This window comes from Helianthus annuus, chromosome 14, assembly GCF_002127325.2.
Source record: "Helianthus annuus cultivar XRQ/B chromosome 14, HanXRQr2.0-SUNRISE, whole genome shotgun sequence".
Lineage (NCBI taxonomy): Eukaryota > Viridiplantae > Streptophyta > Magnoliopsida > Asterales > Asteraceae > Helianthus > Helianthus annuus.
Genome location: NC_035446.2, coordinates 152,841,641 through 152,869,393, shown reverse-complemented (window position 1 = coordinate 152,869,393; position 27,753 = coordinate 152,841,641). Strand labels below are relative to the sequence as shown.

Genomic DNA, 27,753 nt, shown 5'->3' with positions numbered 1-27,753 from the left:
CCAAACTCGGATTAGTGATTACAGACCCTTTTCACACACATACAATACATAAATATGTGTGTGTATTATTTCATTTTCTTTAGGTGTTTGAAAGTGGACGTAGCATTGGAGAGAAAATGAGTGTGTTTGAAATATGAGTGGACATTTAATGCGACAACTGACATGATATGTTTATCATCTTTTGAAACCCGATGCATTGTAGATGTTCTCAATAAAACAAAAACTTAAAAAGCTAAAAATAAAATGTCGTCACTTGTCAAACGAGATCATAGAGTTTAGTTTAGTAGTAGTTTACCACTTTGGTAGGTAAAATTTGAAGTTTTAAAAGCTTTGTGCCAATAAGCAATAGTTAAATAGTTTTGTGCTTATTTTATGACTTTTAAAACTTCCACACAACAATATAAAGTTATAGACCGCTGCTTGCTTGCATCACCAGTTGCGAGAAAAGAACGAACCCTTGTTTTCGCTTCTCGACCGGAAGATCGGCTACTGGTTCGATTCTCGTTGACCCTTTCTTCCGGCGACTGGTTGTTTATCCGGCACCGGTATCTATTCTTATCACTCTGTTTGTTGTTAACTCATAATTTGATTTCATATTTCGTTATTTCACTATTTTAGTCAGTGATTCCTCTAGAATTTGTTACTGCTGTCATCATCGTTATTGTTATGGTTATGTTCATTTGCGTGTTTGTGAGTTTGGTGCTGAGTTTCCGTATTTTGTTATTTGCAGTACGTTCATGATGATTAAAGGTTGAAAACCTAAAATTGAATTATGAAACGTAGGGTGTTATGAGTGCAATTGATGTTTAAATTTGTTATTAACTTACCGGAAAAATGTTGAATGTTGCAAATTCAAAGTTGAATCATGAAACATTCACACCTATTTTTCTTTATAAATGCAAATTGATGTCTATTTGTTACAAACTTATCACGAAAATTATCACAGCTGTTTAACTTGCTGTAAATTTTTTATTTGATTATTGTATTTATCCTTAAGTTAACATTTAAATATCAGGGTAAAGGATCAAATAAAAATAATATTAACGTACGAAACGTACGCATTGAGGGAAAAAGCAAAAAGTGGCGGTGTCATTTTGTAATTATGGGGCAACTTCAAAATAACGGGGGAAAAAGCAAAAAGTGTCTTGTAGAGTAATTTGAGCATCTGTAGAGTAATTTTGGGAAATGTAGGGTAATTATCAAATTACTCTAGTAGAGTAATTTTGACTTCTGTAGAGTAATTTTGGAAAATGTCTTGCAGAGTAATTTTGTTAGCATTTAGTTATGGGGTTTAGCTTTATGGTTTAGTTTTTAGCTTTTGGTTTGGGGGGGGGGGTTAGTGAATTACTCTACAGAAGCTAAAATTACTCTACTAGAGTAATTTTGAAGTTGGTGATAATTACCAAAATGATACCGCCACTTTTTTTGACTTTCTTTCAATTCGTATGTTTCGTACGTTTATTTTATTTTTACGTGAACTTAACTCTAAATATCAGATATGCAATTGAAAATTTAGGCTTTGTATCGAAAGACAGAATGTAGTTTCTTTTTAAGTTAAGGAAATAATTTTTACTTGAGCATGTGGCAAATGGATCTATAAACTGTGAATGGTTGCTACTTACTCAATCTAAGAATATACAAGGTTTTGGCTCAAATGTGTAATATGGAAATCATATTAGCAAATTCACACGAAGGTCATTTTTATTGATAGAAACTCTGAAAATGGTTGTGTATGTGTATTGATGCATCTCATGAGAAGTTTAATAATTAAAACAGTTCACACATGGAGTCATGGACTTGATCATTTTTAATTTTTAAAGAAAATAATAATGTAGAGCTGAATACTTATTAGGATAATTTCTTCTCATAACCCCTTGTATGGCGCCGTATGGATCGCCCTAATCATTTCCCTTAATGCTATTTTGTAGTAATGTTATTTGTTAGTTAAAGCCTAATGTTATAATCTTCTTTTATCGGTTAATTCTAAAAAAACACATGCTTTAATTAGTGAAGTATCCTAATGTGGAATCAATGGGTTTCAAGAATGACGGAAGTATACATATTTTTGTTGAGTTATTGAGTACACATGTTTGACTTTCAGAATTCACATCTTCAATCTTTAGAAAAAATATGCATGCCAATGTGCCAACTTTTCATTCGGTAATTGGAATTGAACTCTAGTTTTCAGTAGATAAGTTATAACTTTTTATCATATGTTTGAATCGTCTTAAATTTTTTAGGAACCTATCCTTGCTAGTTACTACAGAAATGAATCACAATCAGCAATCAAACGATGTTAGGCATGATGATGAAAACACACTCTCGGAATTTCTTGCTTCCTTAACGGATTACACCCCAACTGTAAGATTTATTAGAATGTTAGTTATTCAATCTGTTCCATTTGTAGAAAAGGTTTAGTGAAAACTAACCTATGCTATGTTTCCATATAGATTCCCGATGAATTGGTGGAACACTACTTAGCCAAGAGTGGATTCCAATGTCCAGATGTTCGAATGTAGGTTTCTGATATCTTCCCTATTATGTGTGACACACACACTAATGTTTAATTTGTTTTTCTGCAATTGTTCTTGTATTATAGGAAATTAGGAAGTATTACAATAAGTTTGACAAATAGAATGGTTACCCGTCAGTTCACTTGATCATAGTTATTGATAGTGCAGATAGCGTTCGCTATCGCGCGCTTCGTAGCGAAGCGCCAAGGTCTCGCAATCTGTATGTAGCGACTGAATGGCGTGATTCTAGCGGATTCCGGCGACGAATTCTGGCTGGAAACCTGCAATTTCTGCCGGAAACTTGCTGGAAAATAGGAGAAAGAAGAGCGGGCTGCGTTTTCTTGCGTTTTAGTCTTTTTAGGGTTAAAAAACTTTATGGATTTTAACATTTAACCCCTCTATCTTTCATTAGTTTACATTTAGTCCCTACAACTTGTAAAAAATTACATAACAGTGTAAAATTAGTTTGTGTATTTTTAACATTTAACCTCCCTATTTTCACTAGCTTACATTTGGTCCATAAACTTCTAAATTTATACATAAAAAGGTATAACATTAACATTATATATGTATAAAAAATTTATAGATAGCTATTTTTTATTACTTTAATTTTTAACTACCTTATCGGTAAACACGAAATAGCGGGCGCTATTTCATCGCTATCGCTACATAGCATATAGGTACCTTGTCGCTATTTGTCGCTATTCGCTATCGATAACTATGCACTTGATTAAGAGTTTAAGACAGTTTTCTTCAATGAATCTGATGACGTAAAACATGTCCTTTACATTTCAGAACCAGGCTAGTAGCTGTCGCTGCACAAAAGTTTGTGTCCGACGTTGCGACTGATGCTCTTCAGTAAGTTTTTTACTTCATGAAATGTTTCCTATTATAACGTCAATTCTGGTATTAATTAAATATCTGCCTAGAAGCTGAAAATAAATGTAGACACGTGGAAATCTTGATTGATACACTTGGTTGGTATAAAGGTGGCTATGATTTTACTTGTAATTGATGCTTAAGACTACTTGATAGGTTGTTCGAAGCTCAATGACATTTCCTTGCTTTTCTACTATTTACATGTATGTCCCCTATTTGTATCTTTTTGAATCTTATTGTAGACACTGTAAGGCGAGACAGGCAGCTGTTGTCAGGGACAAAAAAGACAAACAGCAAAAGGTACTTGATATTATGTATTTCTAGTGTTTGTTCTTCTTTGTATCATCTCAATTTTATGTTGTTACAGGATAAGCGTCTAATTATGAACATGGAGGACCTCTCTAAGGCTCTTCAAGAGGTAATCTTTAATATTGACATTTATTAATGTCGTGGTGCATCACTCTAGCTTTTATCTTAGGGTCTGTTTGGTATGGGGTAATGGAATAGATGAGAGAATGGAATGGACGAGGTAATGGAATGGACAACGGAATGAAATGGATCATTCCATTCCATTGTGATGTTTGGTTACTCATATGTGAATATAATGAATCATTACTTTGTACAATTTGATAAACAAAAAAAGATGAAGTAACGAAACACAACTGTATTAAAAACGACAAAAATATAATTGCCTCAATAATAATAATAATAATAATAATAATAATAATAATAATAATAATAATAATAATATATTAATGCTATAGATTTTTTATATATTAATATTAGTATGAATATTAATAAATATAAATATAAACACAAGTAAAAGTATAAGTATATATATAATAATAATATATTAATGTTATAGATTTTTTATATATATTAATATTAGTATGAATATTAATAAATATAAATATAAATAAAAGTATAAGTATAAATATACTAATAATAATAATAATAATAATAATAATAATAATAATAATAATAATAATAACATATTTCTTTCCATTCCTTGAAGGAATGGAAAAAAAAACACATACATACCAAGGAATGAAAATTATTATATTTGGAAGGAGTTACATTCATTTGGAATGCTCCATTCCATTACCACATGATAACCAAACATGTTTCTTTTCATTCCATCATAATGATCCATTCCATTCCACCTTCCATTCCTTCATACCAAACACTACCTTAGTTTAATTAAAATGGTTTGGATTCTTTGTCGAATGTAGACTATTTTTGACACGAGAAGACGTACTAAACACACATTGATTTTCTCTTTTACACATTTTTTAAAGTTTTTGTAGTTTTCTGGAGAAGGAATTTTTTTTTTTTTTTGGAAAATTAGAGATAGAAAAGTGGAGAGATTTAACTACAATTAAACATGCCGTAAGATATCTTTCAGCATTAGAAAAAAATAAGGTGCTTTTAACTCTATTTCATGAACAATGTAATCTGGATATTTGATTTTTTTAATATCCGTTGAGATTAAGAAAAAATGGTCATTTCATTGATGGATAGATATTTGTGGTGTGAACTGCTATTTTTTGTTTTGAGATTCTATTGAATTGATCAGTTGAGATGAAATGATGGGTGTTTGGGTGCAGTATGGTGTAAATGTTAAACATCAGGAGTATTTTGCTGATAACCCTTCAGCTGGACTAGAATCCTCTTCAAAAGACGAGTAAGTCCGCTTGCTGTTATGGTTTTAGCATTTTTAGATAGATAAAACTGAATGCTTGTGTAATTAAGGAACTACTGATGTATTTGAGCATGCATGGATCATGTCAATACTCCTTTGATGGAAAAATGTATCTGAACCTTGTTTAGTTATTGTGCAAAAGTGTGTTAAATACATTTTTCATGTTTTCTTTACAGTTTTGATAATTTATTAAATAACCATAGTAATTAATGAGAGTGAGCAAATTAGATAAACTGGACAAATCCGGGTTAAACCCGAATCGGCCCGAGACCAAATAACATATAAAAACAGGAACCAAGGACCAGACCTATGTATAGATTTTGGATGTGGGCTGTTCTGGGTTTTATGCTTCAGGTAGGCAATCGAAGATTGATACTGATGAAGACGATCCGATTTTAGGGTAAACTCGGCTCCAAAGTAAGCTTCAAACATGATGCAAACCAGTGATTGTAGCCCACAAGGCAAATCTAGAGATACTGCAAGTAGAAGTGAGAATAACAAAGTTATCTAGAAACAACAAATCAGTATCACATCTAGTGCTCTTAGATTCGGTGTGTGTAGATATTGCTATACATCTCGTGTTTTTAGATCTGGACGGAATTCTATTACTGACTGCATCACCATGCAATCATTTAACCAAATTTGTTCTAGTAGTTAAGCTCTTTTATATAGAACTCAAAGTAGAAACACTTGGGTGGCAGAAACCCATTGAAGCAAATGTGATAAATACTAGAGTAAATGCCGTTTTCGTCCCTGACATTTGTCCACTTTTGCGACTTTCACTTAAATTTTTTTTTTTTTTTTTCGCGTTTGGGTCCTCATGGTTTCAAAATCTTGTCATATTCATCCTACTCGTTAACCCCATTCAGAATTTCCGTTTACTTTATGTTAAAAGACCAAAATACCCTTCTTTTGAAATCTTTATTTGTAAAGTAAGAAAAATCTATAATAACAACAATCTTAATAAAATTTAACCCCTTTTATTTTTAATCATCTTCAACCTCATTCAAACCTGGTTCACAAATCACTTGAACCACCACCTCAACCGGAGATCACCACCACTGCCACACCACCTACTTCGGCCACCACTGCCCACTCCCTTCGAAGAAGCTTCGATATAAACCCACACCAAGAAACCACCAACTCCACACCCTACCATCGCCATGAGATCGCCACCACCAGAAATGAATTTGTAACTGAAAACCCAACATTGTCGATTTTGACGGTGGTTTATCAACATCGATTTCAGCCGTGAGCTGCTTGTTTCTGATTCAATTTTAAACCGTGGTATCATCGTGATGTGATGTTTGGTGATGGAGATGGCAACAAGAATTCGCCGATCTGGGAGCGCTCGTTGTCACTTGTCGGTGATTTGATGAGCCCATGAGTTTTCCGGCGTCTACTCAATTCGAGTCATGGAGTTTAAGATTTATTCTACCCATATTAGTATTAATTATTAATACCTGTGTGTGCTAATTTAGGTAGAGATGGCGATGGCGAGGTGAAAGTATATATTTTTAACTAGTCCGAATAATAGAATATTTTTTCAAAATATGGAGTTAAATCACTGTGTGTAATTTAGGCAGACATGGTGATGGTGAGGGTGGTGTGAATTCTAGAGAGAGGATGGTAATGTTTAAGATAGGGGAGGAGACTGTGGAGGTTTATGATCTGTTTAATGTAACCGATCACCATGTTTTTCCGGCTATGGGTTTTGATGGGTTAGACGAAGTGCGATGGGGTATTACTATTTAGATTTCAATCGGGGTCAACCGTTGGTGGTTTTGAATATTTTGAAAAGTTATTTATTTTTTAAAGAGTAAATTACTATTTTGGCTCCTATGGTTTAGCCGGTTTAATAATTTCAGCCAAAAAAATAATCTTTTAACATATCAGACCCCAAGGTTGTATTTTGTAACGGTTTTGGCTTCTGACACTAACTTTGTTATTTTTTTTGCAGTTAAGTGTAAGGGTAATTAGGTAATCATATACCTTAGGGGTTGTTTTTGATAATTACAAAGCTCTTTTAATATTTAAGAGATTATTAATGCAATTACTCAAGTTTTTTTTATTATTCCGTTATTTTAGCAATTATTATTTAACAAAACATGTTTTATATATACAAATAAATATGTATTTTCATTAAGTGTTTGTTTTTTTATAAACGTCGTTTTATAATCACTTGTTTTTAACCTTTTTAAACCGTCTATCGTTTTTAAATTTATTCATTTCTAAACCGCTTGTTTATTAAAATCGTTCTTTTTAAAGTTGTTTGTCTTTTAAAGTTTTTTTAAACGATTCATTTTATACCGTTCTTTTTAAAATCATTTTTTTAACTTTTTTAAACAATTCGTTATTTTAAGTTGTAAAATAATAAATTATTTTTAAACGACTTTTATACAAATAAACGGTTAATGAAAATACATATTTATTTTTATATTTAAAACATATTCTGTTAAATAATAATCGTGAAAATATCGAAATAAAAAAAAAAACTTGAGTAATTGCATTAATAATCTTTTAAATATTAAAAAAACTTTGTAATTATCAAAAACAACCCTGAGGTATATAATGACCTAATTACTCTTACACTTAACTGCAAAAAAGTAACAAAATTAGTGCCAGGGGTCAAAACCATTACAAATGTAACCTTGGGGTCTGATATGTTAAAATATCTTTTTTGTGCTGAAATGGTTAAACCGGCTAAACCACAGGGGCCAAAACAGCAATTTACTCTTTTTTTAAATATATAAAATAAAAAAAATATAAAAAGACAAATTGCCCATTAGTTAACTTTAGAAAATGGATGGGGTTAGTGAAGTTGATGAAACGACAAGATTTGAAAACCTCAAAGACCCAAATGTAGAAAAACAAACTTTTGGATGAAAGTCGTAAAATTAGCCAAATCTTAGGGACGGAAATTGCATTTTACTCTAAATACTAATTCAACCATGAGTTTTCTTGGGTTTGGGGTTATTCGGGTTTTCAAAACTAAAAATATAATCCAATAACCAAACCATTCTAGGTCTGGGTTCTTCGATGTTCAGGTTAAATGATTCGGGTTTTTATCAGGTTGGGTTTTGGGTTAGTATAGATTTATCGGTTCTAGGCTGTTTAGTTCTCCCTACCCTGCAATTTGATATAACTTTTACATAACTTATTGTTTATGAAAAAATAAATTAATAACTAATGAAAAATAAAACAATTTAGCTGATTACATAGAAAATGTAATAAAAATATTTGCTTATGTATGAAAATATTTGTAGGAAGAAGACTACTGATTAATAAATGTATAAATACCAAAACTCATGTTATAGCTGACATTAACAAATTAACAAATTAACAAATTAACAAATTAACAAACTATAAATAAACATCTCTATGCATATAGGTGTGTATCTCATGCTTAGGGTGGTTTTCAAAAAAAAAAAAAAATGATGTTTCATTTTTAACCCAAAGCTGTTTGTTTTTCTACTTATAACACAAAAAGTTTTCATCTCTTGCAATTCAACCTTACAACTTTGTACTTTCAACTTTGGTCCCCACACTTTTCGTATCTCATTGATTTTTCGTTTTAAATTTTGCGAGTTAACACGACGCAACGTGTGTGTTGTTCAACGTTTTAACATTTCGTTTTACGCTTCGTACTAGATTTTGCGAGTTAACACGGCTCAACGTGCGTGTGTGGTTCAACGTTTTTACGTCGTCTATCTTTTCCCTGTTTGAGAGGTTCGTTACAACGTGCGGGGTCCTAAATCGACTTAATTATTATTTTCTTTGTTTTACGTTGCAGTCTAATTTCTTTACATTAATACACCGTAACTTCAGTATTGATTGTTGTTGGCGGTGGTATGGTATTGGTGCTATTCGGCACGGTTTTACGCCCCGCCGTATTGCGGCGGGTGGTAAATCTAGTTGTTATTCATAAAGATCAATCCAAAATTGATTTCAAGTTAAAAAAGCATGAATAAGTTTAATATTGTTATGGATGGTTTCAAGTTTAATGTTCAAGTTAAAATCATGAATATCAATCCAAAAATATGTTATGGCTGATATTCTTATTAATTTATTATATGAATTTTATTTTGGGTTCTGTAATCATAAACAAAATTTGTTAATCAAAAATCATAAACCAAACCACTGATGTAAGACAAATTCTAATGAGTAAACAACAACTCGAACCTTAGCAAAGATGGAAACTGGATTGAATGTTTGAAACTCCATATGGAAAGATTGAAACTCAAAAGTCTCGAATGAAAGTTTGCTACTGGTAGAGTGGTAGGGGTGTTCAAGATCAGATTATCAGGTTTTCGAATATCCGAAAATTTCAGATACTGAATAATAATATCCGAATTCGTATACGAAATTTCGGATATCCGAAGATATCCAAACCAAATTTATAAAAAATATTGATAAATTTGGATATTTTGGATTCGGTTTCGGAATCAATTTTTTTTGAATACCCCTAGCTGCTAGATGTGATCGAAGAAACAAGAATGCCGATGTATTTATAAATTAACTCAGATCATGGAATTGTATTATAAGTAAAAGATAATTCATAATAGGTCAGTGGCCATAAACTTTATTTTTGAAATTTCCATAAACGTATTCACGACTTAAAAGTTTGAAACTTTCTCGGGTTGTTCGGGTTCACCCGGATTTCGCAAACTTCACCCAAACACCAACCTGATTAAGGGCAATCGGGTTCGGGTTTTACACTAGATTGGGTTCGGGTTTTTTGGGCCTAGTAGTTTATCGGGTTTGGATAAAAAAGAATGGCCACGAGAAAGAATGGAGTAAATAATAACAAAAATAACAAGAAGAAGAAGATGAACAAGAAGTCAACCACATTAAAGATGCAATGCCTTCATATTTCCAGTCTTTATTCGTAACTAGTGGCAAAAAAAAAAAAAAAAAAATCTATATCTATATCTATATCTATATCTATACTATATAATAAAAGAAACTTGTTTTGGGACACTTGTCATTCTCTCATTTAATTGATTAAAATTATTAATAATACTAATAATAATAATAATATTTAATCTAATCTAATACAAATAATAATAATATTTAATCTAATCTAATATTTAACTACGATTTTCCACTTGCATAGTATATTTGTCACAACCTACTGATATCATAACTAAATATTCCATTTAATACGGTAAAATTAGGAAAATCATTAAAAAAACCGGGATTATATGTCATGTTTCTTAACTGCTTTATATATAGATATTTTAATTTTAGAGTAGGAGTTGGGTGGAAAGGGATTTTAAGTAGAATGGCTATCATGTAATTTCACATTTTAATTTTATTTTTGGAATGTATCTTCATTAACTAAAATTCCATGATTTTCGGAATTTTTATTATTTTCGAATTCAAATCTGGAAGTCAATGTGTTCATTAACTAAAATTCCATGTCACATTACATCGCATATTCCATTGTTCAGAAGATTACTGGAATTTAACAGTTTACAGGGCTAAAGTCAATTTTTTTATAGATCCCACAATATAAAGATGGTAAAACACAGGAGGTATGAATTTGATTGTTGTTAAAACACAACTGTATGAATCTGATTGCTGTTAAAACACAACTATATGAATCTGTTTGCTGTTAAAACACAACTGTATGAATCTGAATGCTAAAACACAACTGTATGAATCTGCTTGCTGTTAAAACACACATGTATGAATCTGGATGCTAAAACACAACTGTATGAATCTGAATGCTAAAACACAACTGTATGAATCTGCTTGCTGTTAAAACACATCTGTATGAATCTGCTTGCTGTTAAAACACAACTATATGAATCTGTTTGCTGTTAAAACACATCTGTATGAATCTGAATGCTAAAACACAGCTGTATGAATCTGCTTGCTGTTAAAACACATATGTATGAATCTGGATGCTAAACCACAACTGTATGAATCTGCTTGCTGCTAAAACACAACTGTATTAATTTGCTTGCTGTTAAAACACATCGTCAAGAAAACGAAGATGATAAGAACAATATTTGAATGGTGATGATGAACTCGGAGATGGTGGAGATGGAGAAGTGTTTTAATTTGATCCGATGCTCTCCATCGTTTCTAAAGTTATCTTCTTCCATGATTGTAGTTATTTTTGGTAGGGATTGGGGTTTCCAAGATGGGTTTAGAGAGAGAGAGAGAGAGAAAGAGAGGGAAAATCGCTTGAATTTAGGAACTGGGCGGTTATCTAATTGATTTAAAACACGACCATTGCCAAAATTGCCCCTACTCATTTAAAACAATCAATTAATTAAACTCAAATATTACAAGATTGCCATTGATTTAATCTCAACCCTTAAACACACCAATCGGATGGACCAGATCGCTTCCTAGACTTTCTAGGAAAAACACATTTTCCGTGCGAACCCTACTCTTAATTTTATATTTTATATATTTTATACTTTATGTATTATTTCGGTATAAATATCAAAATTTTGGATTTACGTTAATTTATGTTTTAAAGTCAACCCTTTATTTTTTGTTATATGAATCTATCTATACTATATAATACTAGATTAGTTCCCCGTGTGTTACACGGGTTGAACAATTTAAACTATATAATAAATATTTCTTGTAAATGCAAATCAAAGACGGAGACATTTATATATATTTGATAAATAATGAAACTAATAATAATAGTAAAAAAATCTCATACATGTGTACAGAGTCGTCTGTAAGAATTCATGTACCCTGTTTGAGCTCGAAAAAATATGTTCTTTCATAATGTTTTAATATTATTATTTAATTTTAAAATAAAATGGGTATTGGGCTCAGTAAGAGCATTTTTGGTTATGTTTTTTGAAACAACTTATAAACTTATTGGGGTTTTGGAAAAGTCAGTATGGAGTGTCTTATTGACTTATTGGTTTTTTCCTCTCACATACACCCATATTGTCAAACATCATTTTGTAGATTATGACTTTTCAAAAAGCCAATAAGGCAATAATTTTTTTCAGAAAGCTTAGCCAAACATGCCCTAAAGCTAATGCCAATGGGTATTGGGCTCACTAAGAGCATGTTTGGTATGCTATTTTAAAAAAATTAAAATAGATATCGGGTTTTTTTTTATAAAAAACACGTGCCCCTCGAAATCACAGACCCTGTGCGGTGGTCCTCCCCGCACACCCTTATCACCGCCCATGCATGTGTATACTCATTTAAGTAATCGATATACATTTGATGATATCCTATATTTTTTTTTGTATTCAATTAACATTTTTCTATTTAGTATTATTTGCAATTATTAACATTTTTCTAAATGTATATATAGAGTATGGATGTTACTGAATTTTTGAAGAATAATTTTTAATTTTGACATATATATTCAAACTTATAATTATATAATGTAGTCATGAATTTTAATAAAATCCAAAAAAGCGTGAAACCCTTTTCAGATTTCAATAAAAGGGTTATAATTATCAGATAAACATTTTTCTATTTAATATTATCTACAAATTAGAAGATAAATTATTAGAAAATAAATATGAAAGAAAGGCGGGAAAACCCAAGTGTTACTGAATTTTTGAAGAATAATTTTTAATTTTGACATATATATTCAAACTTATAATTATATAATGTAGTCATGAATTTTAATAAAATCCAAAAAAGCGTGAAACCCTTTTCAAATTTCAATAAAAGGGTTATAATTATCAGATAAACATTTTTCTATTTAATATTATCTACAAATTAGAAGATAAATTATTAGAAAATAAATATGAAAGAAAGGCGGGAAAACCCAAAAATAGGTGCATCCAATGAATGACACGTGTCACACATTGGTTTACTTTATTATATGTATAGATTCTCTCATTTAATTGATTAAAATTATTAATAATACTAATAATAATAATATTTAATCTAATCTAATACAAATAATAATCTATACATATAATAAAAGAAACCAACTTTGAGACACTTGTCATTATTCTAGACCATCTTTAATTGTAGATAATTATTATTTAATTTAAATTATTAAATATTAATTAAATTAAATTAAATTAAATAACTTTAAATTAAATTAATATAACTTTACTTCAAATCGTTCTAATTTATCCAAATTTTATTTTCAAATTAAAATTAATATGATGATTATCTTTAGTTATAAGAAATATTATTTTAATAACAAAAATTATTTCTTACTAATAATCAATAATCTATACCAAAAATTCATACTAAGGAGCAAGTATAGATAATTAAACCATCAACTTTTGGGTACACTTTAAAATATTCATAGATTAAAATCTTTCTTTTCGTATTCAATATCAATACCCAAAAATCTAGATTCATATACAAACAAAACATATTATCCTTTTCTTTTTACCTTGCGTACTCTTTCTTATACACGAGTTGAGAAAAATAAATATAGTTAACATATGTTGCAAATTATAATATATGATGCAAAATGATAATAATAATAATACTAACAACAACAACAACAACAATATTAATAAAAGTATTTTATGTGGTTTGGCAGATAATTTATGAGAACACATTTATCACACTTCATGATAGCGTTAGGTTATAAGCCGATTATCTTTTATGTAGTTTTATTTGTGTAACATCTTGATGTTAGAACTACATATTACTAATAATACATTTACCACGGAGGTAATAATAATAATAAAATCATGAATGAATTATTTATTGTTAATTATGAGAAATTATATTAAATGACTTATTAATCAACCCAAAAATTTTAAATAGTATTAACCTAACTTAAAAAATAATAAAAAATCCATTTTGATTTAGAAAGATTTTTTAACTAAAGATAAACCCGTGTAATACACAAGATTTTTAAAGATATAACATTTTTTTATTTGTTATATAAAATTAAATTTATTCAACCCGTACAATACACAAAGTTTTTTTTAAATATAACTTTTTTTATTATTTAGTATATAAAATTACATTTCTTCCACCCGTGAATACACAGGTTTTTTTTTTAAATATAACTTTTTATTGTTTGGTATATAAAATTATTTTTATTCAACCTGCACAATACACAATGTTCTTACAGATATATTTTTTATTACAATACACGAGGTTCTTACAGATATATTTTTTATTACTTAATATATAAAATTATATTTACTCAACACGGGTAATAAATGAGGTTTTTAAAAATATATTATTTTTTATATTGTATATAAAATTACATTTATTAAACCCGTGTAATACACGGGGTTCTAACCTAATTATTAATATAACATAATTGAATGACAGAAGGACGTGTATACTGTGAGAATCATTAATTTATTGTGAGAGAGTTCTCACACCCTCCTAAATAGAGGACCCTAACCCTACTCTGGCCAGACTATGTTGTCTTGACCGGGTTCACGCTGACGTCAGAGTTTTGCTAAAACCTGGGTTGGCTCGGGCTCGAACTTTTGACTTAGGGTCTGAGAGAACTAACCTTTATTGCCTTTATCCACCAAATATGATACTAATAGGGATTGAACTTGGATCTCCAAGGAAAACCCAAGTCTTTCCAACCAATAGAAATGGATAGAAGGACGTGTATGTGAACTAACCTTTTTCAACCGTCAAAGTTCGGCGAATTATTGTAGCGTTTATTTCTTTTCTTGATTTACGAATCCAATCTGTATACATATTAATGCTTCTAGAATTGGAGTGGACCTATATTGATTTACGAATCCAATCTGTATACATATTAATGCTTCTAGAATTGGTGTCGACAAATCCATATCTATATAATGTCTCATGACATTTAATCTAATAAAAAATTTCATCTAACCTCATATGACATTTTCTTCATCAATTTAATAATATTATTATTAATACTAATCTAATATTTTTAAATATATAATAACAAATAAATATAAATATAAATTAAATATCTAATATATAAATATATTTGTTTAGAACTTTAGATATATTTATCATCATATGTTAGTAATAAATCAAATTTGAATTACTAATATTGTATCATACTATAAAATAATATTAAATAAATACTAGATTATATTTTTAAAAATAATGATCAAATTTTCCTTGGTAACTATTTCGTATGTGGTTTCAAGTTGCACGAAATGTATTAAAATAAAGCGATTAAATTTTCCTTGGTTATTTTATTCTTTTATGAAAATAATGTATAAAATGTATTTTCTTTTTTGTACACGGTCAGTCTGGTTTACACGGTCGGTTTCATGTAAACAGGCCAGATGTCTACGGGTTGAACAGTTTGGTTTGAACATAATGTTTAAAATTTAGCAATAGAAGATTTTCCATGTGTATCTTTTCATTTCAAATTATCAATAATTCAAGTTGTGTAAATGGTAAATCTTAACTTTATGTATTTATTGATAATTAGCAATAATTCTCTGTGATAATTATGTTGTCTTTTAATTTTTAAAGAAAGAAATTGATATTTTCCTGGTTATGGGTTGTTTTAAGCAATATTTATGTCATATACACATTTTTTACTTACGTGAGATATTTCCTTTATTCAACTCGTGTAATACGCGAGCTCATAAACTAGTACTATATAATAAAATAAATATATAGGGACACGTGTCATTCGTTGAAGCTATCTATTTTTTTTCTTGCTTCTATCCCCTACTTAACTATAAATACTTATTTTTTTTATAACTAAAGATATTTATTATATATAGATATTAAAAGACTAGAAGAAACATCAAATTTAATTTCGTCATCTTTACTTTAAAACGAATAATATGCTATTTTATTCCTATAAATTTTCAAAGATATATAAAAATTATCTATTAACTTCACATAAAATTATCTTCAAATTATATAAATAAAATATTAATACAATCAATTTTTCATTATTCTCTACCGGCTTTTTTTTTAAATTTCTTTCATCCTCATTTATTTACATGACATATATTATTCCTGTATATTTTTGTGTGTTCTTTTAGCTAAGAAACATCTAAATAATCATGCATCTCTTTATTTATGTGTCACACCCCCAAAAATACCACCTAGGGCGTGTCCCTGATAGGCGTGTGACGTACTGACAATGAGCCACTAATTACATTGAACCCTCAAGTTTCAAAATAGAGTTCTCAAATTAATAATAAAATCCCATCACAAGTTTATACGAAAACCAATATGTTCAGCGGAAGCAAATATTAAACCATAACTAAGTTGTTCAAAACCAATGTGTAATAGTAACCAAATAATCATATGAGTCTCTTCAGTTGACCCATGAGCACTCCTGCTCCTCCAGACAGCAAGTTTCTAATCCAAGATACCTATCGACCTGCGAGCATGCAACAAGTGTATCAGACAAAACTGGCGAGTTCACAGTTTACGAAAACGTTTGTTACCAAGTGTCTAATCCAGTTTATTAACAAATGTAAAGGTAATATTGATAAAATCTCGATACTGAACAAGACGGCTCCTGATGTATATTTTGCCCTTTCCCTAGTGCTCCTATCAAAGCACTGGGCCCGACTGGGTCATTAGTTCACAACCGTCCTCCCCGGTACGATGTGAGGGTGCCAACTAAGTAGCGCTACCGACTAATACCCCGTTACCTCTCCGGTAACAAAAGATGGGACTTAAGAATGATAGAATGAGAATATTATCCAATATATACCAGTTTTTACCCAAAAGACTTATCCCTCCCCAGGATACCCACTAACTGTCCCAACCACCGGGACGCATGCTCAAAAGTAATGAACTCACCTTGGTTTTGCTCGGTAAGATTATTTACTCGTTTAACAGTTTGATCAACCACACCCTAAAAGGGTTATCGATACAGTCAGTTACAACTGATTCATGTACTCAGGATTCACATCAAACATATATAACATCTCATATGTTGATTCTAGTTTTACAAACAATACTAATAACATCCCAAACTTAACATACCTACACATAACACTCACACAGTCATCAAAGCCCAACATTAACGTATGCAGCTCATCGAGGTACAAGAGTCCCGTCCGTTCACCTGAGGCCGAGGGTGTGGCCTAGTTAGCCCCAGGCCGGACTGAAGTATAGGACCTGGCCCACCTATGCGCGAGTAGTTAAACTTGTGGCCCAGCTTTAAGTAGGGCGGCCCAAGTTTAATCCGATTGTGTGTGGCCCAATTTAATAAACTAATGAAGGTGTGTGACCTATTCTAAAATCATAACTTTAGTTTGGAAATTTTGTCGAACAGTTACATATCTTGACAACTAGTCCCTTGACTTTTGCAAACAGACACCCCAATAAACCAGTCTCATTTAAATCGCATACATACCCATCATCGTAACAGACAACATGCACATGCCTCATCCCTATTTCCTAGTTTAATCATGAATTAATTCTGACATACCAATCATTGTTCCAACTAATCAATAAACATGCAACCTCATCCTCATACTTGAAGTCTGTGTAGCCGAACAATATCATCAATCATATTAGATCCATGGGACATAAAGTGCATACCAAAAGTTCTATAAACATGCATCTAATATCATACAAATACACAACACACATCATCATTTATTAACCTGAATATATGATCATGGCATCAACCGACCTAGTTTACATGTACAACCATATTATTAGTATAATCTACAAACTTAATACATCATGCACGAGCAGCATATATCTTTAACATTCAGATCGGTTATATCAAACTAAACACATACTCGGATCACATTGGTAAACAACGTTAAACAGATTCCGATCATATATTCACGTATATTCCGATCTGCACTAGAACTATAATAATACCTATAACACAAATCAAGGTCTCCAAAAACAATCAACTTAAACAAGGAATCTAGTGTACTAACCAAGAGGACTCGACTAAAGAAGCTGATGTCTTCGAACTACAAGATCACTTCGATGAGGAGGGGGTCTGCCGCACGTACGTAGGGGATGTAGGGTTTGCTTTGTTAAATTAGGGATTAGGCAAACTCAATATACACTAGCTTACGCATACAAATAAGTTTAATATTGGGCCAATCTGATTAAAGGGGAAAGGGTTGGGCCGAGAAGTAGGTTTAACATGTAGCCCAAATGCAAAAACACAAGTAAACTGGGCTGAATTGATTCACGTATGTGCGGTGGCCCAAATACATAACCATGTAGCGTTTTAACAAAGTTAACATATCACAAGATGAGACATCACTAACCTTGAGAGTTCAGGTTGTCACATCATCTCCAACTTGAAAGAAATTTCGTCCCGAAATTTGACAAGTAAACACAAAGGAATGAAGTGATAATCAGGATTGTTGCGGATTTTGCTCAGGTGTCACATCATCCCCAACTTGAAGAGGAATTTCGTCCTGAAATTTGCCAGCTTTACCAGATTTAGACTTGTCTTTAGGAAAAAGTTGAGGATACTTGAGCTTCATCTGATCCTCACGCTTCCACATGAACTCCGGTCCACGTCTTGAGTTCCAACGAACTCTAACAATCGGAATACGATTATGTTTACGCACCTTGACCTCTCGATCCATGATCTCAATAGGCTCTTCGACAAACTGTAACTTGTCGTCAATCTTTAGCTCTTGAAATGGCACAACCAGTGTCTCATCAGACAGACACTTCTTCAACTGCGAAACGTGAAAGACATCGTGAACGTTACCCAACTCAGCAGGTAACTCAAGCTTGTAAGCAACTTTACCGGTCCGCTCCAGTATTCTAAAAAGCCCGACGTAACGCGGATTAAGCTTGCCATGCTTCCCGAAGCGTACAACACCCTTCCATGGCGACACTTTCAACATAACACGGTCACCCACTGCAAACTCTAACGGTTTCCTACGCTTGTCAGCGTAGCTTTTCTGACGATCACGTGCCGCTGCCATACGATTCCTGATCTGAACAATCATTTCTGACGTTTCATTAACACACATCCCAATCCTAATTTGGAAGCATCACAATATACTTTAAAATCTTCAGTTCCTTCTGGCAAAGCTAGAATTGGAGCATTTGTCAACTTTTGCTTTAATATCTTAAAAGCTTCTTCTTGTCTGGGTCCCCATTCAAACTTAACTGCTTTACAGGTCAGCTTAGTCAAGGGTACAACTATCTTAGAAAAATCTTTAATAAATCGTATATAGTATCCAGCTAAGCCTAGAAAGCTTCTGATTTCCATAGCTGTTTGTGGGACTTTCCATTTAGTAATTGCTTCTACTTTAGCAGGATCTATATGGATACCTTAGTGATTCACCACATGACCTAAGAATTGCACTTCTTGCAGCCAAAATTCACACTTCGAGAATTTGGCGTAAAGCTTTTCTTTTCTTAACAAAGTTAAGAGTGCATGTAGGTGCTCATAATGTTCTTCCTGACTTTTGGAATAAATAAGTATATCGTTGATGAAAACGATCACAAATTTATCCAAATATGGTTTACAGATTCGATTCATCATGTCCATGAATGCCGCGGGTGCATTCGTTAATCCGAAGGGCATGACTGTAAACTCATAATGACCATACCTAGTTCTAAAAGCAGTTTTAGGTATGTCTTCCTCTTGTACTTTCAATTGATGATATCCGGAGCGTAAATCTATTTTAGAAAAATATCTAGCTCCCTGGAGTTGATAAAAAAGATCGTCAATCCTAGGTAATGGGTATCGATTCTTAATTGCAACCTTATTTAATTGTCTATAATCGATACACATTCTCATCGATCCATCTTTCTTTTTCACGAACAACACTGGTGCTCCCCACGGGGATGAACTAGGTTGTATGAAACCTTTGCTTAGTAATTCATCTAACTGTTTTTTCAATTCTAGCATTTCTGTAGGTGCTAGTCGGTAAGGTGCCTTGGCTATTGGGGTATTTCCAGGAATTAGATGAATTCTAAACTCTACTTCTCTATCAGGTGGTAATCCAAGTAATTCTTCTGGAAAGACGTCTGGGTATTCTGAGACTACCGGGATGTCATGAAGTTCCTTACTTTTAGTGTTAGTGATTACAGAAATCATATACACTACTTCTTGTTTTCTTGAATAACTGGCCAACTTCATTACTGAAATGAATTTCAATGGTTTTCGTGGCTTATCACCTGTAATTAAAATTACTTCTCCTGTAGGGGTATGGATTTCTACGGAATTTTTATCACAAAGGATTCGAGCATGGTTGGCTACCAACCAATCCATTCCTAACACCACATCGAATCCGGCTAACTTCATAGGTAACAGGTTTGCAGAAAACTTATTGCTTAAAAGTCCTATCTTTCCTTCTTGCAAAACTTTATCTATGTTAAACGAATTCCTATCTGCCGTTTCGACCGTAAAAATCTGCCTAAGGGTGGTTAAAGGTAAATTAAGAGCTTGGCAGAACGAAGTATTTATAAAACTTTGGTTTGAACCAGAGTCAAATTATACTTTTGCAAACACGTCGTGAACTAGGAACGTACCAGCTATCACATCAGGGATGAGTTCGGCTTCTTGAGTGGTCAGCTGGAATGCTCGTGCATTCTTTTTAGTATTTCCGTCTGCTGGTTTGGCTTTGTTGTCTGCTGGTTTTATTAGCTTAGGGCATGTTGTCTTAAAATGTCCAGCTTCTCCACAGTTGTAGCAGATTATAGTCTTCTTTCTGTAGTTTTCTTCACGATGTCCTATAGCTCTGCAAAAGTTGCAGGTCACATTGCATCGTCCAAAATGATTCTTTCTGCAATTTCGGCAAAAAGACGGATTTGCGGATTGCCTCATTCCTCTCTTCTTGAACTTATTATTATTATTATTATTATTATTATTATTATTATTATTATTATTATTATTATTACCCACACGAAATCCTTGGGTAATCTTTTGAGCCAATTCCTTCTTTCGATCTTCTTCTCTTGTGCGTACCAGTTCATCAGTTAGGGTATTAGCTAATTCTACAGCATCGTCAATAGTGCGAGGTCTCACAGCTTTAACGATATTATGGATTTCGCCAATTAATCCCCAAATATAGCGAGAAATGAGTACCGGTTCTGGCGAAGCCAGGGTTGGTACCACTCTAGCATATTCGAAGAAAGTCAAAGTATATCCCCGACAGTCTACACCTAGCATGCGATGGTTCAGAAACTTATTTGCCATTTGTTCTTTTTCATATTCGGGACAAAATTTTCTTTCCATTAATTGCTTAAATTCTTCCCAGCTCATGGCATAAGCTACATTTCTTCCTTTGGCTTGAAGTACCGTGTTCCACATTCTAGCGCCCCTTCTTTGAAAAGGTGCGATGCGTACATTACTTTATCTTCTTCGGCACATTTACTAGCATTTTCCATCTAATAATTATTATAAGTATAACTATTAGTATCAAATAATTGTTAATCTAACAAAGCAATTGCAAATAATCACATAAATCTTTTTCATAATACATATATAGCCAAAATTGTCGATTTCTCGACTTCCATTTCTATAGATTATATTAGGCATCGATACACACTGTTTATATTACAACGTTTTATTCCTGAGCTATTTTACAGAGTTATATTTTACTACTACTGTTATTATACAGACATACTTCCTAACCCCACTACTCTTTTTGTCAACTGGCAGTTTAGTAGCGACGCTCCCTCTCGTCGTATTTCCAGGAGATTTGTTTTCCCATCTTCCGGATTCTATTCCCCGTACCTATCAGTTCTTCTCCAAACTGGCGGAGTTCAGCTAAGTTTTCGTTGCTCAGCGGCGGGTTTGGTATAGGTTCTGGATCAAACTGAGGGAGAAAGGTATAAGGACTATTTATTATGTTCTGGAACTGCAAATCGTTAGTCCACCACTCGTCCATTCCTCCTAAAGGTTGTGTGTGGATTAAAGGGCCTGGGATGGCTGGTTCCAAATTTATAGGAATTTGGGTTTCAGCAGAGTAAGGGTAAAGGTTGTTGTTGATAGGTCTAATAATATCACAGTTTGCCAGTAGACGATCTATTTCATCTTGAAATGTTACTTCTTCAGTTTGTTTAGAACTTTCTCCTATTTCTCTCTTGGCTGGTCTAGAATTTTCCCCGATTTCTATTCCTGCTGTCCTAGAGTTCTCTTCGGTCTCGATTCCTTTTCCTTTATCTGTAGGATTTTCTATTTTTGGAATTCTCCTAGTTGCGGGTTTCCTCCTACGTAGTTTCCTCCAACCTACATATCTTCTTCTTTTCTTAGCTTTTGCTTTCTCAGGAGGTGGAGCTTGAGATTCCATAGGTTCCTCCACATCAGCAAAGTAACCAGTAAAGTCGGTGGAGACTTCGATTGGTACTGGATAGAGATTGAGATTCTGAAGGGCTTCAGATAGCTCATTCACGCTGTTTAGCATATATGCAAAATGCACAAAAATGCTAAGTTAAAATTTTATAACAAAATTTCACAAATACCATTTTAAGTATTATTGCATACCGTGTAATTAATTTAATACAAAGAACAACTGAACTTTAGACACACCAGGACTTAGTACAACTTATTTATTTACGGGATAACTTTTCTCTAGAGCTTCTGGCTTATAGGTACTGATTTAAAGGTTTGCATTCACTGCTACAGTGGCTAACATGTAAAGATCTGCCCATTTTTCATCTAATTTGTCTTCCCATGGTGGATTATTGCCTATTTCCTAGGGTTCTGGATTAAACCTCACTTTCTTTGGTTGGGATGTCTTTCCTTTTTGCTGACTTTTCCTAAGTATCGAATTTATTTTACTGGGAGAAAGTGGCTTTTCAAACTGTGCTTTACGGACAAGTATTCCTTCATCCATATTTGCGGGATATTTTGAGGAAGTTCCTTTTTCTTTGGGTGCAGTATCTAATTTGTGATATCTTAAATCAGTAGTAGGCTTAAATCAGTGGCTCTGATACCACCTTTTCCTGTCACGGCCCACGTGCCCGGTTTGACCCGGTTCGGGAGCCGTGGGGCAGGAATCCCATGGTATTTAATTTAAAGCGACAGCGGAAGTCTTTTAATACAGGATCTTTTTAATACTAAAAATGCCCGTTTACTCTATTACATAAAGTTTAGGGATAAAACCCTGTAATTTACAATAAGGTGATTTCACGGGGAAATCTTTATTTCTCAAAACATGTTTCTTTATTTATTTACATTAAGCCACTCTTTTAAGCTTATAGTGCTTCACGGCACTTTTCTTGGATTACACCAGATCACCTGAAACATGTTTGAAAAAAGGTTTTGTCAGCGGGGAAATACTGAGTGAATCATTCTTTTTATTTAAAACAATATTTAGTTATAACTTACAGTATTAAGAGCGATTACAATTGCTCCTATCTTATAATTATCTTGGCCAGTTGTCATTCGACCGGATCTATGACTGTGGTCATATCACTATTGGGTCCTGTCACCCAACAGTGACGTATATCACTATTTAGGTCCAGCCACCTAAAAGTGACATGTATCATGACTTAGGCGCGCCCACCTAATCTGATAAAACAACAGTAATGTGCACAATACCCCACTTACTGCCAGTAATTTAAGATTTTGCAAAGACTTAATCCCTGTAATTATAACTGAAAAGCAAATAGGGTTTTGAAAGTAATTTGATAAAAAGATAATGACTCACATTGCAGATTTAACGAGCAGTGTATAAGCCTACTGATTAGCCTTGTTTGATCCTAATTTAAATAACAATGCACACAAACTGGGTTAGTAACTAATACAACAGTTACGACAATTCACGAGATTAAACCCTCACAACGATTGACAAAGTGCAATACTTAAATATCCAGCGGATTCGCAACGAATAACAAAGCATAGCCCGAATTTGGGCAATACCCAAATATCCTGCCGGAATCACGACGAATAACAAAGTATAAACCCAATTTGAGCAGCACTTAAATAATCGTTGGATAGTTTCAATCGATCGGACGTTGAATCGTAATAGCGAGCGAGTTAATACCCGGTATTGTCGCAGCACCTCGTTACTAATTTAAATTTCGACTTTAGAGCAGTGGGACTTCGTTGTTACGAAAATATTTCGACATCAGTGAACTGTGCATGCAACAGGCTATTTATAGCTGAAATTAGGGTTTTACGCGGCCCGCGTAAACCCTCATGTTACAGTTACGCGGCCCGCGTGGCCGCCTAGTCTACGCGTAGGGTTGATTGGTCACAAGTAGGTCCCCCAGTTGGTCAACACGTGGCCCCGACATCCTTATCTGGTCAACCTCAAGTTGACGCGGCCCGCGTAAGACAAGACTTGTCTTTTACGCGGCCCGCCTGAGACCCATAATTTTGTTTTTCTTGATTTTTGACATGGTTTAGGGTTTCAGTGGTCCGAGTTTATAAATACGGGTATATTTTAGGAACTTTTTAGAGTCCTTACAGCCACGCCGACCACCGCGGCCTCCACACGTCCTCCACGTCCACTCACGATTCTATACAAGTAAAGGAAGGATTTCAAAAAGCAAGTTCAAGTAGGAGTCAAGCATTACTATGATCTCCCCAGGTTTCCGAGTTCTAACATAACATCAACTAACAGAGCGGAAACCTTTTCACACTTGTCAAGTTTCACTGGGACTCACATGCACCCCACATTATTATTATGTGTGCACCCACAATAATAATCCAATTTTCATGTTCATCTCAGCTCCACTCAATTCGTGTTAGAAAGGTTCCCCGAATTCAAGCAATAAGACAAGTGTCACCACAACATAGATCATGAAAGTTCAAGAAGGGTTGCACTCTTAAAACACGTAACGTGGGTTGGTAACATAAGAGTTCATACTGCAGTGCCAAGTGTGCATTCACATGTGACGTTATCCATAAGCAAACACTATAGATACTATGCAATAGTAAACAAGAAACGAACCTTGCAGTCTGGAGCTGAGTGTCATGGTCGATTTCGGATCTGTTCGGTTATAGTCCGGTTTTATAAAAACGTTTTAAAAACCAAGTTCACTATAACCAGTGGCTCTGATACCAAACTGTCACACCCCCAAAAATACCATCTAGGGCGTGTCCCTGATAGGCGTGTGACGTACTGACAATGCGCCACTAATTACATTGAACCCACAAGTTTCAAAATAAAGTTTTCAAATTAATAATAAAATCCCATCACAAGTTTATACGAAAACCGATATGTTCAGCGGAAGCAAATATTAAACCATAACTAAGTTGTTCAAAACCAATGTGTAATAGTAACCAAATAATCATATGAGTCTCTTCAGTCGACCCATGAGCACCCCTGCTCCTCCAGACAGCAAGTTTCTAAATCCAAGATACCTAACGACTTGCGAGCATGCAACAAGTGTATCAGACAAAGCTGGCGAGTTCACAGTTTACGAAAACGTTTGTTACCAAGTGTCTAATCCAGTTTATTAACAAATGTAAAGGTAATATTGATAATATCTCGATGCTGAACAAGACGGCTCCTGATATATATTTTGCCCTTTCCCCAGTGCTCCTATCAAAGCACTGGGCCCGACTGGGTCATTAGTTCACAACCGTCCTCCCCGGTACGGTGTGAGGGTGCCAAACCTAAGTAGCGCTACCAACTAATACCCCGTTACCTCCCCGGTAACAAAAGATGGGACTTAAGAATGATAGATTGAGAATATTATCCAATATATACCAGTTTTTACCCAAAAGACTTATCCCTCCCCGGGATACCCACTGACTGTCCCAACCACCGGGACCCATGCTCAAAAGTAGTGAACTCACCTTGGTTTTGCTCGGTAAGATTATTTACTCGTTTAACAGTTTGATCAACCACACCCTAAAAGGGTTATCGATACAGTCAGTTACAACTAATTCGTGTACTCAGGATTCACATCAAACATATATAACATCTCATATGTTGATTCTAGTTTTACAAACAATACTAATAACATCCCAAACTTAACATACCTACACATAACACTCACACAGTCATCAAAGCCCAACATTAACATATGAGGCCCATCGAGGTACAAGAGTCCTGTCCGTTCACCTGAGGCCGAGGGTGTGGCCCAGTTAGCCCCTGGCCGGACTGAAGTATGGGACCCGGCCCACCTATGCGCGAGTAGTTAAACTTGTGGCCCAGCTTTAAGTAGGGCGGCCCAAGTTTAATCCGATCGTGTGTCGCCCAATTTAATAAACTAATGAAGGTGTGTGACCTATTCTAAAAGCATAACTTTAGTTTTGAAATTGTGTCGAACAGTTACATATCTTGACAATTAGTCCCTTGACTTTTGCAAACAATCACCCTAATCAACCAGTCTCATTTAAATCGCATACATTCCCATCATCGTAACAGACAACATGCACATGCCTCATCCCTATTTCCTAGTTTAATCATGAATTAATTCTGACATACCAATCATTGTTCCAACTAATCAATAAACATGCAACCTTATCCTCATACTTGAAGTCTGTGTAGCCGAACAATATCATCAATCATATTAGATCCCTGGGTCATAAAGTGCATACCAAAAGTTCTATAAACATGCATCTAATATCATACAAATACACAACACACATCATTCATTTATTAACCTGAATATATGATCATGGCATCAACCGACCTAGTTTACATGTACAACCATATTATTAGTATAATCTACAAACTTAATACATCATGCACGAGCAGCATATATCTTTAACATTCAGATCGGTTATATCAAACTAAACATATACTCGGATCACATTGGTAAACAACATTGAAACAGATTCCGATCATATATTCACGTATATTCCGATCTGCACTAGAACTATAATAATAACTATAACACAAATCAAGGTCTCCAAAAGCACTCAACTTAAACAAGGAATCTAGTGTACTAACCAAGAGGACTCGACTAAAGAAGCTGATGTCTTCGAACTACAGGATCACTTCGATGGGGAGGGGGTCTGCCGCACGTACGTAGGGGATGTAGGGTTTGCTTTGTTAAATTAGGGATTAGGCAAACTCAATATACACTAGCTTACGCATACATATAAGTTTAATATTGGGCCAATCTGATTAAAGGGGAAAGGGTTGGGCCGAGAAGTAGGTTTAACATGTAGCCGAAATGCAAAAACACAAGTAAACTGGGCCGAATTGATTCACGTATGTGCGGTGGCCCAAATACATAACCATGTAGCGTTTTAACAAAGTTAACATATCACAAGATGAGACGTCACTAACTTTGAGAGTTCAGGTTGTCACATTATGTATATTAAATTAGACTAGATATTAGTTGATATATAATATAGGCATATAATAAATACAAATGGATTGTTATGTTAGATAGTAGAATCAATATATGTCGGTTAATAAGGTTAATAAGGTGAGTTATTTATATTAATATTAATTTCAATGATTATTGCTATATAATTATTTTATTTTGGTTTTCGCTTATTTATTTAATATCTTTTTTAACTATTTATTTTGTTTTTCTGTGTAATATACAAGTTTCTAACATATTAATAAAAGATAAAGTAAATGTTATAAAAAGTATATAGTTCATCAAAGTTTATTTTTTCAAAAACATATATTGACGACTGTGTGTGTTAACCAATTACTTTATATGTATTCAAGTCGTTTAATACACGTGTTTATTCAATTAGTACAATGCATGGGTTTTTAAAGATGTAACTTTTTTATTACTTAGTATATAAAATTATATTTATTAAGTGTGTGTAATACAAAAGGTTCTAACCTAGTAAATTATATAGAAATCTAAAACTCTATTATGTTGTATTTTTTTTAACGAAGAAATCCAAAACTCCATTATGTTGTATTTTTTTTAAAAGGCTAA

At 33.3% G+C, this 27,753-nt stretch overlaps 1 protein-coding gene across 2 annotated transcripts; it reads left to right on the top strand.

Moving 5' to 3' along the window:
• The first annotated feature begins 399 nt into the window (after window positions 1-399).
• LOC110904361 (transcription initiation factor TFIID subunit 10) lies at window positions 400-5,249 on the top strand. Of its 2 annotated transcripts, XM_022150210.2 has the most exons (8): window positions 435-545; window positions 2,102-2,160; window positions 2,241-2,361; window positions 2,451-2,515; window positions 3,309-3,371; window positions 3,635-3,692; window positions 3,760-3,810; window positions 5,000-5,249. In XM_022150210.2, the coding sequence occupies exons 2-8, from the start codon at window positions 2,135-2,137 to the stop codon at window positions 5,078-5,080; spliced, it is 465 nt and encodes a 154-aa protein (XP_022005902.1). In that variant the 5' UTR covers window positions 435-545; window positions 2,102-2,134; the 3' UTR covers window positions 5,081-5,249. The 2 variants fall into 2 exon arrangements, with proteins under 2 accessions (XP_022005901.1, XP_022005902.1); XM_022150209.2 differs by lacking the exon at window positions 2,102-2,160 and having other exon boundaries at window positions 400-545.
• Window positions 5,250-27,753: the final 22,504 nt, after the last annotated feature.

Excerpts from the sequence above, each read along its gene's own strand:
- LOC110904361 (XM_022150210.2), top strand. The coding sequence starts at position 2,135 with ATGCCAATGTGCCAACTTTTCATTCG. Across the intron at positions 2,161-2,240 it reads ATGTGCCAACTTTTCATTCG|GAACCTATCCTTGCTAGTTA; the intron begins GTAATTGGAATT and ends TAAATTTTTTAG. Across the intron at positions 2,362-2,450 it reads TAACGGATTACACCCCAACT|ATTCCCGATGAATTGGTGGA; the intron begins GTAAGATTTATT and ends GTTTCCATATAG.